Source organism: Siphateles boraxobius, unplaced genomic scaffold (assembly GCF_051911475.1).
Source record: "Siphateles boraxobius isolate OS27281-9 unplaced genomic scaffold, OSU_SipBor_1 19, whole genome shotgun sequence".
Lineage (NCBI taxonomy): Eukaryota > Metazoa > Chordata > Actinopteri > Cypriniformes > Leuciscidae > Siphateles > Siphateles boraxobius.
The window spans coordinates 16,820,001-16,832,397 of NW_027508799.1; the positions used below are offsets into that span (position 1 = coordinate 16,820,001).

General features: G+C 36.3%; 1 protein-coding gene across 3 annotated transcripts in view; it reads right to left on the minus strand.

Moving 5' to 3' along the window:
• Window positions 1-12,397, minus strand: part of vezt (vezatin, adherens junctions transmembrane protein) — a 31,504-nt gene that overhangs the window by 327 nt on the left and 18,780 nt on the right. Inside the window, exons 6-12 of one of the 3 annotated variants that reach the window (XM_077234006.1) lie at window positions 9,134-9,271; window positions 8,881-9,028; window positions 7,970-8,298; window positions 7,479-7,672; window positions 5,478-5,578; window positions 4,435-4,639; window positions 1-2,142 (exon numbers count right to left, since the gene is read on the minus strand). The exon at window positions 1-2,142 is cut by the window's left edge and continues 327 nt beyond it. In XM_077234006.1, coding sequence (XP_077090121.1) covers window positions 1,625-2,142; window positions 4,435-4,639; window positions 5,478-5,578; window positions 7,479-7,672; window positions 7,970-8,298; window positions 8,881-9,028; window positions 9,134-9,271 — 1,633 coding nt within the window. In that variant the 3' untranslated portion in view covers window positions 1-1,624. Of the gene's footprint in view, window positions 2,143-4,434; window positions 4,640-5,477; window positions 5,579-7,478; window positions 7,673-7,969; window positions 8,299-8,880; window positions 9,029-9,131; window positions 9,284-12,397 lie in introns of all 3 variants that reach the window. The other 2 variants (XM_077234005.1, XM_077234004.1) reach the window with 2 other exon arrangements.

The window sequence follows — 12,397 nt, forward strand, 5'->3', positions numbered from 1 at the left end:
CATTTAACTGTAGTTGTAAAGTGCAACGGTCCTCACAAGGGAAAAGTGTTTAAGGCAAGTTAAACTGTAGCTTGTGTTAAGAGTTAAAAGAGGGTTTAACTTAAAAACAGGTTTTGTGTAAAACCGGTTTAAATCAGTATTTGTTGCTTTTAATAAGGACCTAACAATAAGCAGTTTTATGTGAAGTGTTCAACAAGATGCTGGACTGAAACAGTCAAGAAAAAAAAAAAGAAAAATCTTCTGTGAACAAAAAGGAAATCCAATCGCTATCAATTTGAGGCAGTTCAGTTGCACAGGTCATATTTCACCCCAATATCAAAATATGCATAGAGAAAAAAAATTTTTTGGTACCATTAAGATTTGTGTATTTTATTTACTTGATTTTATTTACCCAAATTCTCATTGACGTAATGTGAAAAAAAAATTGCCTCCTTATTACTGCAATTCAAAATAAATAAAATCATCAATAGCCTAATGTGACAAAAATCTCATTGTCATTACCGCAATCCAAAATGAGTAAAACTGTTTCTAGGGTCAATTAAATAAAAATTATTCCATAATATGGGGAAAAAAATTATTCTCATTACTGTAATAAAAAAAAATGTCAATAGTGTAAATAAAAAGAACAATAACTTCTCAATCCCACAATATAGAAAAAAATCCAATACACTCTTTTACTTTCATTTATATATATATAGAGATAGAGATAGAGATAGAGATAGAGATAGAGAGAGAGAGAGAGAGAGAGAGAGAGAGAGATTTTGTCATTACTATACTGCAAAAAGATGTTATTTGATTCATAAAATATGTATACATTGCATTGTACAATCATTGCCGATTTAAAAAATATAGTATATATAAACGAGAAGTTATTTTCTACATTACACTAAGGACAACTATTTATTTTGCATTACGGTAATAAAAATGAGATTTATTGAGAGAAATGTCTTAAACATATCTCAAAGCACAAAATCTAAAAAAGACTTAATATACTTAATGTAATTTATTTAATTTTGGGGTCAAATATGACCCAGACATGTTCTTGATGGGCAGTTATGACTCAATATAACTGATTTGTTAGGCATTTTTTGGTTATTTTCAGCTCCATCGATTACAACTTTTAAGTCTTATTTAAAAACGTATTTATTTTCTTTAGCTTTTGAATAAAGTATGTCTGTTTTGTTGTATGACTTTCAAGTTATTATTCTGTAAAGCACTTTGGGGCAACGTCTGTTGTTTAAAAGATGTGCTATATAAATAAAGTTGCTTGCTTGCTTGCTTTCTTGCTATTTTGTGTGGGACCTCTGTTACAGTGAATAAAACTGGGAAGGCCAAGAACATGTAGTTTTGCACATTTATGAGTTTATGTTAGTGTGCATTTAAGTTTTTATTCTGTTATTTTGAGTACTAGCGTGTGCCAGTCTGTACCTGAGGCCTGTCATGAGGAGAGTGGACATGGGATGTCACATGAAACATAAATCCCTCAACACACACACACACGCACACAAATATACAGACTCTAAAACAGAGACGCACACACACCAGCTACATCCAATGATGTTTGTGACCTGAAATCAAGCTCAATAAATACAAACAAAAAGATGAGAATAAATATCCTCCTTGTTCAGTCCTCCTCGGTTCCTCTCGTCGGCTGTGATGTCACTTCCCCTTCCTCCTCTGAGTCCCCGTAGGTGCATTCCTGCATGTGTGTGAACGTATGCGAGCGAGCTGCTACTTGGGCGGCCAGTGCGGAGCTGAAACTGATCGCTTGCGAGCCATGCAGTTCAGTCAATCTGTCGATCACAGAGAGGGTGGGCACTCGGGCTGTGAGTGGGTGTGTCCCATCATGCTCGTCGTCTACGAGTCCGTCTGATTGGAAGAGATGCGTTTCCTCTGCAGTTTCCTCACTGGCGTCTTTAGCTGTTCCAGTTACATCAGAATCTCCACAGCAAAACTCAATCACAGAATCTTTCTCTCCTTCTTCCGCCCCACTCAGAATTTCAATCTGCGGCTCACTTTCATTCTCCTCTGCTTGTTGGGAGACGTGGTTGCCTGTGGTAGTCATGGACTCCACTGAAATATGCGGCTCTAAAGAGTTTGTGTCTGTTTCTGATGTGTCCTTAGCAAACGGAGCCAGAGCAGCTAGAACGACAAAAAAATTCATTGGAAAAGGATTTAGTGTTGGGAAAGACAAACAAAAAAGGTACAATTAATTTAAAACTTGACTTTAGTTTAGAGAAGCTAAGCTAACTACACTAAATTGGCAATATTACCTTTCATGTAGTGTGGCATTTGTAAAAAGGTCAGCAAAGTTTCAATGATCAGAGTGCATGAAAAAATGGAATTGTCTCCCAAAAAGAACAAACCGATTCTGATCTGAAAAGAGTCGTCAGAAATTCCAGTCTAACTAACCTGCACGAACCTGCGTAGGTTTTTCAAATTTGCATAATGCCAGCCTATGGTTTTCATTGGCTGCCTGCTAACAAAGTCTACTCTGACCCGCCCTCAAACACTGTAGTTGTAGCTAAGGCCTGGAAGAGTTTGGTTTTTGTGTGGTCAACATGTTGAGAAAAAGATACTTCTTGCCAGTGTTTCATTATCAGACTCGTGCTCAAATTCATATGGTAAAACTGTCCACATCATTAATGTTCATATCATTGTGTATCAAGCGCTGAGAAAGAGCTGAAATTCAGTTATGGTAATTGCCGTTTCATTTCATGTGCTGTAAGCGGTCGACCAATCACAACAGATCGGGCCATCTGACCAATCGAAGAAGAGTAGGCTCTCGGAAAGGAGGGGTTTAGAGAAACTGTATCTTTTATCGAACTGTCTCAGATTCTATGAGGAAAGAAGTGATGCTGCAAAGTATATTATGAGAAAATGTGTGTTTTTTAAACCCTGTAAACCTACTGTAGGAATTTAGGAAACATCCAAAATAGCATTAGTTACAATATAAAATAATACTAAAATAACAGATTGAAATAAATATTTCAAGTATTTAAAGGTAGAGTAGGCAAATTAGGCTAGCAATACGCTGAATTCACACAGCCGCCATTTTCCCGGAAGTAAATATAAACAACAATGCCTTGGACTACCAACCTGAAGCTGCTGCCGCGATTTACACTATTGGATGTTAATATCCAATATAGGATAAGTATATAATTCGTTCCTGCTTCTTTTTTTACTTTCTGAAAAAAAAAAATATTTATAAATGAATTTCACTCTATATAGTCTAAAGTATGAAAGAAATGTACATTTTTAGAATAACTAATTTCTAAACACAACAATACGCCTTCGCATTCGCGACTCTCCTATGATCAAATGCGACACTTCCGGTTGTCTTCCCACCGGAGCCTCGCTTTCGATTTCAAAATAACGGCTGCGTGAAATTAGCGTATAGCGAGCTAGCTTTGAAAGAGTAAGATCCCACCCTTCCTTCAAAGCGTCTCCAAAACCACGCCTCCTTAAAAACACATGAACACATACAGCAGAGAGCAAACAAAAGCGTCATGAGAGATTGTTAAACTACCTCATGTTTCAAAGGACATAACTTTACAATAATAATGAACTTAAGAGCACTGACCTGTACCACCTGACTGCTGCAGATTCATTTCAGCATTGATAATGTTGCCATAGAAACGCATAAATTCGAGTCACAAACTGCTCCGAGTATAATGTACATGTGTATATATATATATATATATATATAAAAAGACACACACAGACACAGACACACACACACACACACACACACACACACACACACACACACACACACACACACACACACACACACACACACACACACACACACACACACACACACACACACACACACACACACACACACATCTAAATACATTAAGACCTCTTAACCTAGTGATTGCTATCAGGATGTGAAAACAGCCTTACAAAAAAAGTTTCTGGAACAAATCACCTACCCTGCCTTTTACTAAATATTTTTCTTATTACAAAAAAGTAGCAAAAAAACTGCAGTAGGCTACAGATGAAAAATTGTGTGAACACTGTGAACATTGAAACCGAACTGTATGAATTGATTCGCTTAGCTGGCTATAACATTGTCCTCTTGTATCGTTGTCCCGTTAGTTGGTTGCTAAAAGTATCGCTTTTATTTGATAGCCATTCAAAAGTAACTGTGAAAAACAAATCATTTATTTTTCAAGCAAAATATTAGCATCTCAAATATTTAATTTTTTAATAGTCTACACTTTGCAAGGTGACCAATTTTCCTTAAGTGTGAAAGGAAATTTAACGTCACATCACACAGTTTTGAGTGAAGGGTTTTGAACCCGTTCACTGAAATTAAACGCTACATGAACTCGCTAAAACAGTTAATACTATAATATAGTATAGTTAAATATTAAATTCTGTTGTAGTATGACAGAACCAAGCATGTGTTTGTGCATGTAGTACCCTGATCACTGAACAGCAGAAGCTTGCGTTTGTCTCTCTCTCCATCTGACGTTCGGATTCCCAGGACGGATTTCAGCTCGAGTAAAACGCGTCTCGACTCCTCGCGTTCATGACGTTGGCGTTCCTGTTCCCATGGCGACAGCATGTCCACGGCCCCTCTCCACTCCGTCTCAGAGTCCGAGTCCGAGACGTATGCTTCCAGTTCCTGGCCAAGAAAAGCAACTTTATAAATCCCACCTATAACCTCAAAATTCATGGTTTATGAATATCGCTGCATATCCGCTAAAAACAACACTGAAATCTTAGCAGTTTGTTTTGCTTCGTTCCACAAATTACATCTGTGAAATTCCGTTGATGACAATCAAGCACTATACTTACAAACAATAAGCAAATGAACTAGATTTAGACAAAAATACGAGTGGTGCTTGTTTGTCATGCCTGAAGGTTATGGCTTTTATGGATCAATGTGAAATAAGATCTGTCCACAACAAAGAAAATGAGATCTTAAAAAAATCTAGTTTAAAATGCATGTGCCAAATTTTGACAACAAATGTGGTCTTTGTATTCATGTTGGTTGGTGAAAACTTTATTATTATTTAAAAAGAACGGTTTTAAAAATAAATATACATGAATTAATTCATAAATCAATCAAATATGATTCAGAAAATAATATAGTATTTTAATATATATATATATATATATATATATATATATATATATATATTATATAATAAAAAGATACCAAAATACTTTTTGAGTTTTTTATTATAATTATTTGAGTTTTTTTCTTCATTATGCTATCAGGACTGCTGTATCGAAATATTTATTTAAAACAGAAATAAAAAAATTTAAAAAATCATAGAAGTGTATTCAAGTAATTTTATGTACGAATTGTATTTTTATTCTATAGATAAAATGAGTGTAAGACACACAGACTGACAGACAGACAAACACATGCACACAACAAACACACACAAACAAACACACACACACACACAGCGCACACAAACACAGACGCACAGACACACACACACACACAGTACCTGTTCCTCGGGGACAGGGTCTCTGTCCTGTATGTGTGTAATGGGGGCGGCAGGAGGAGGGAGATCTGGGGCATCTGTTTCCTCTGGCTGATCTGAACTCTCTGAGGAACACACACAAATACACAGTATCCTGCTAATGCGTCTCCTTCCAGCACAAAAAAAAAAAATGACATGGGTGAAAAATTCAGTTTCTAGATTGATGAAGCACTAACATTTAAAGGAATCAAATGTCACTTGATGTGACAATGTTATTGTGATGTTCTGCCCAATTGCAGACAAATGGCACATTTGATAAATCTACACTACCGTTTTAAAAAAAGGAACTTGGAAAAAAACTAATAACTAAAACAAATAGTGTGAGAGTTTAGACATCCTATTATAAATGTACATTATGAAATATAACTGTTTAAATTAGGGAATAAAGTCCCTGGAAAAAGTCATAAAGGATTAAATCTTTGCCATAATCGTACAGTTTGATTTTGGCATATATGGATAAAAAATAAAATAAATGGCTGTTAATAGATCATATTAATACTTTACAAGAGGTCATATTCACTTATCCTATTTTTTATCTGGTGCAAATTGTGCTGCCTTCAGAAAAAATAGCTACTGTTGTTTGGCACACGCGTGTAAACATGCAAAAATACATGAAAGAACTGCACATCATGCACAGCTCAACTTTGACCTCTCTAAAGTTTAAGCACCAGCCCCGGGAGGGTCATCATATGAAGCTGGGGAACAATGACGTCATTTACTTGTGCATTGTGGCCTAATTCTGTAAAGGACATCACCCACCACATCCCTCTCTCTCTCTCTCTCTGTCTTTTTTTACCCTACTACTTCCCTAAAGATCCCTAAAATAACTAAAGGGAGGGAAATCAGTCGAATAAGGAACTCTAAAAATATTCCTAAGACACACGCTGTTACCGCACAAAGCCTGACGCACCTATTATATGGTGAGGACGTCATTTCGAGAGCTCGTACACACAAATATTGTCATGCTACAAATAACTGATTGTGATTAGTCAATTCTTTGTTTTTACTGGTCAATTGTTTTTCTATAATAACTACATGACTGATAATGACCACTGATAAATACTCATTCTAGGGCTGGGCAATATGGCTAGAAAAATAATCACAATGAAAATTTTTCATATAAGTGGTACATCACAATTATCTCGATAAATGTAAAAAAAAAACCTCCTAGACTCCTATGTGAAAGTTGTAGAAACCAGACTTTTTAATCTTTATTGTCAGAATGATAATAATAATAATAATAATTCAATATGCATATACCACATTTCAGCAATACTACCATGCTGCATAAACATTATATCAAACACTTATCAAACTTTTGTTATAATTATATCAAGGAAAATTATATTGCGATAATTACCGCGCCCAGCCCTAATACACATTTTTGACCAATTTATGATGCCAGGATTTGTGATATTGTCAAGAACATCTAAACCATAATAAGGTTCAGCTTTTTATTAAACTATTAAATTGAAATAAACTTAAAGACAAAGTGTTCAATTTGTAGGTCAAATTTGACCTATATTTTAAGAATCTTTTATTATCTCTTACCACTGACATTTTTTAGATTTTAGTAGGTTTTTTGTAAACACAAGTCAAAAGATAAAATCAATAAATTTTAAAATTTCATATTTGAAGCTCAGCAGCCCCTGGTCATTGAATTTCAAAAAATAATTAATTAATAAAAATAAAAAAATGTATATGATGGTGAGTACAGAATTTTTTTAGTGAACTACTCCTGTAAGAAGGACCTTTTGCCCGACTACCAAAATCATGAGTTTTTAGTTGTCTCAAATTTACCCGATTTTTTTGTTTGGACTATACTAAAAAAAAAGAAAGAAATTAAATATTCACAAAAAAAGAAAAACTACAAAATGAACCAAACAAAATAGTGGTTTCATTCAAATTCCAACGGAGCGGCGCAGCAGCAGAGTGCTGTGATTGGTTGAGAGTGTGACCTCTGACCTGGGGGGCTGGAGACCCGTCGTAGCATGCGGTCGACCTGCGCGAGTGTGTCGTCCCAGCAGCAGGTGCTGGCCTGCATGTGTGGCTGCAGCAGCTGCAAACGCTCTCTCAGCTCCTGATATCCCGCGCACGTCATCTCCTCCGTCTCTTTCGCAACCATTAATTTTTCCAAATCGTCCTCCAGAATTATGACCCTAGGAGAAATTAAACCGTTGAGATAAATAGTGTGTTAACCAGTGTTATACAAGGATGGTTTGTGCACCCTATGTCAAGTTTGTTTGTATTCAGTGTGAAAATTAAATGAGTAAATCTATTACCATTGTGTCAAATGATCTTATATTTTAGTGAATTTTATAATATTAATATTTTATAATATTAAAAAAAAGTTTATTTTAAGAAAATTATTAATTTCACCAATTTTGTCATTTATAAAAAAATAAAAAAATTAAAAAAAAGAATATAAAAAAAGAAAATAACTTAGAAGTCCATACTCGTTTAAGAGTGTTTTCAGGTGAAGTTGTAAACTGCGGACAGACGTGTGCAGAGAATTGAGCTCTCTACACTTCTGTTGAGCACGTCCATTTCTTCCCGCGGGCAGCGACTGGTGCTGCGTCTCGAAGTAACGGTGGAAATCAAAGCTGCGCTGAAGATCACCAAGGCAACTGGCTAGGGTGCGATGGAGGGAGTCAGTAATCAAAGGGACGCAGCTGTACGTAAGGGGGCGGGGCCTGGAGTCAAGCTCCTCCCTCCCCGGAGACAGCAGCAGAGCCAATCGCCGGAAAAACTCTGAGCTCTGCCCGACCCACAGCTGGAACAACGTCTGCAAACCAATCAATGTTTACTGAGGAGAATCATGTGATGTGTTATTTAGAACAACAATAGGGCTGGGCAATATATTGAAATATAGGTTGCAATGATTTTTTTCAATGCTATGAAATTGTTTTTAATGGGCCTTTTATTTGGCTGTTAGGTTTCCAGAACATGCAGTGGAATAGATTGTTCCCTCTTCTTTGTGTCCAGACTCAAAGAAATCACAGCAAAAAAAAAAAGTTTGATTGATTTCTTTCTTTTAAACTGTCCATTTCAATAATTTAATCCAAATAATAATTCAATGTCATGAATCAAAAATATTTAAGTCCCAGCATATAATTTAATGTAATATTTATTCATGAATTTTCATGAAAATATATATGCATGCATGTTGTTATACTGCTAAAAAATAAATAAAAAAATAAATGCTCAATTTTGTCTCTCCTGAAGAAAAAAACAACAACAAATTTCACAGAAAATACATAAATATCAAAACGTATTTACAGATTTTAAAAAAATCATAAGTTTACAAATAAATATTAAGATCAGCTATATAGCCCAGCCCGAACCAACAGTACAAACGTTTCTGTACCTTGAGTGCAGGTAGGCTGTAATCATTGGTCAGTTCTTGCGCTTGCTCATCTGAAAGATGCTCCACCCCCAGACCGAGACCAAGCTCTCTGATTGGCACGGTGGACACGTAGTTGGTGACATTGTCAATCTCTGAGTTCAGTGGAAATGTAAAACATAGTCAAGGACTTAACCACTAAGAATCCAAGTGAATTAAATATTAAGAAATCGTAATATAAAAGCAAGGTCGCTGCGATGCTGTTGGATCAGGATATGATTTGAGCATGATGCACGTGGCGAGGCGGGAGGCTCGGAATGCGCAGCGAAGACTCTGATAGGCTGCTTTCCGTAGACCAATCAGCTGCTGACTCCGAAGATGCCCCGCCCTGTTAAAGGGACAGGCGCCACTCACCCTGTCGAGTAAACTTGACAAGTGAAATGTGATCCAACTGTGCAGACGTCCGAGAACCATCAGGGCAGACACACATCACATACAACACACAATACTACTAGACTGACAGTATGTAACAAAAATGACACAAATATCGACAAACTAATACACCTACACCACCTTTCAAAAGTTTTAGATCTGTAAGACTCTTACTTTTTTTCACTTTGCTTGTTCAGGGTTGGAGCTGAACTCTGCATGAAAGTGGATCTCGAGGGCCAGAGTTGAGAATCCCCGATTTAATGAGTACAAGGGTTCATTTGTGTTTATCTTACTGAACCCAAACTTTTGAACAGTAGTGTATATTAATAAGAATTATTACACATAACACAGACAGTCCAGTGAAAGACAAATTACATTCAACACTCATAGCAAACTAAATACACGCATACATTATTAAATCTATATTTAAACACACAAACAGACATAACAGATGTTCATCCACATGCAGGATATAGTGTGTAGAAAATATAAATTATGAATGCAAGAACTATGAATCAAACCAGTTTTACTCGGGGCCTAAAATTAACACTTGCCAAGCGCCTAATGAGAGTAAAAATCACTGTTGGCAACTGTAAGTACAGTATGTGTACAGTGTATATATATATATATCATTATATTGGATCCGTGCATGCATTAGGTCTTAAAGTGACAGCATCCTAATAATCCTACTGCTGTCTGCATTTTTAATGTTAATTAATCAACAAAGGACAACGAAAAGAAAACAAATTACCCTCTGCTCTTGACTTAATAACTTTTGGACCTTAAATAAGGATTAATCCAAGTTTAATTTATACAGTGAAGAGTATGCAGTAAATGTCTGTACCTGAAAACCTACACGAAAAGCACTGTTTATTTCATGTTTACTTATGTTAATAAGGTTTTCAATTTATATCAGTAAGACATTTGATTCATTTGTTGCCATAGGAGAGGAAGAATTTTGCAAACTCGTTAATTCATCTAAATCGACAACATGTATGTTAGACCCTATACCGACTAAACTACTGAAAGAGATGCTTCCAGAAGTCATAGATCCTCTTCTTAACATCATTAATTCATCTTTGTCTCTAGGATACGTACCAAAAACCTTTAAGCTGGCTATGATTAAACCGCTTGTTAAAAAAACGCAACTTGATCCTACAGAATTAGTCAATTACAGGCCAATCTCGAATCTACCTTTTCTGTCAAAGATACTAGAAAAGGCAGTATCCTCACAACTGTGTTCCTTTCTTAAAAGAAATGGTATCTGCGAGGATTTCCAGTCAGGATTTAGACCGCACCATAGCACTGAGACAGCTCTCATTAGAGTCACAAATGATTTGCTCTTATCATCCGATCGTGGTTGTATCTCTCTATTAGTGTTACTTGATCTTAATGCTGCATTTGACACCATTGACCACAACATTCTCTTAAATAGACTAGAAATCTATGTTGGCATTAGTGGAATTGCATTAGCATGGTTAAAATCATATTTATCTGACCGCTATCAGTTTGTAGCAGTAAATGAAGAGATGTCTTATCGATCACAAGTTCAGTATGGCGTACCACAAGGCTCAGTACTAGGACCGCTGCTGTTCACTATGTACATGCTGCCTTTAGGTGATATCATTAGGAAACATGGAATTAGTTTTCACTGTTATGCTGATGATACTCAGCTCTATATTTCTTCCAAACCTAACGAAACTCACCAATTCACAAAATTATCGGAATGCATAGTTGATATCAAAAATTGGATGACTAGTAATTTCCTACTACTAAATTCTGAAAAAACAGAGATTCTAATTATTGGACAAAACACTTCCACACGTAATAACCTAGAATACCGTCTAACACTTGATGGCTGCTCTGTTAAGTCTTCGTCGTCAGTTAGGAACCTGGGTGTGCTCTTTGATACCAATCTTTCATTTGAAAGTCATGTGTCTAGTGTCTGTAAAACCGCATTTTTCCATCTTAAAAATATATCTAAATTACGTCATATGCTCTCATTGACAAATGCGGAACAACTAGTTCATGCGTTCATGACATCAAGGCTAGATTATTGTAATGCTCTACTGGGTGGTTGCCCTGCACGCTTAATAAACAAACTACAGCTAGTTCAAAACGCAGCCGCTAGAGTTCTTACCAGAACCAGGAAGTACGACCATATTAGCCCGGTTCTGTCAACACTGCATTGGCTCCCTATTAAACATCGTATAAATTTTAAAATATTGCTGATTACTTACAAAGCACTAAATGGTTTAGCTCCCCAGTACTTGAGCGAGCTCTTAACGCATTATAGTCCTTCACGTCTATTGCGATCTCAAAACTCCGGCCAGTTGATAATACCTAGAATATTTAAATCGACTGCTGGCAGTAGATCCTTTTCCTACTTAGCACCAAAACTTTGGAACAATGTTCCTAACATTGTCCGGGAAGTAGACACAGTCTGTCAGTTCAAAGCTAGACTAAAAACACATCTCTTTGACCTAGCATTCACATAACACTCTTTAGACTTCTATAATTCAATATTAGGCTGCTTAGATTAGGTCAGCCGGAACTGGGAACACTTCCCTCATATCCTGATGTACTCGTTACATCATAAGAAGAATAGCATCTAAGCTAATTTTAGTGTCTTTGTTTATCTCGAGGTTTTTTCCGCAGCCTGCTGGATCCAGGCCGTTTCCAGATCTGACGAAGGACTTTCGCCTGGACCTGATGACAATTCAGTGCTGAAGTGTCAACTAGCCTCTCCCTATGGAGGATCCCTATACCACTCTACAGATAAAGCGTTGTGGATTTGTTTGGTTTGCGTACCTACCCAAAGTGATAAGATAAAATAAAAATGTATAGACAAAATTTATAGACAAGTAGTTTGTTTAGGCATGGTTTGTAAGGAATTACAAACCTGCGCACATATATTCAAACGCACATAACTATAGAATCAATTCTTAATGCGCATGTGAACGCCATCAGCGTCTATCACAGGTTCACGTTTAAAGTCTGTTTAGAGAGAACGGTGTCGTCTTAGCGGCCCCTAATTTAATAACAAATGATCATTTAGACGGAAGTGAATCAATCAAAACTAACTTTAGCTGGAAAAAACATTTTTCAA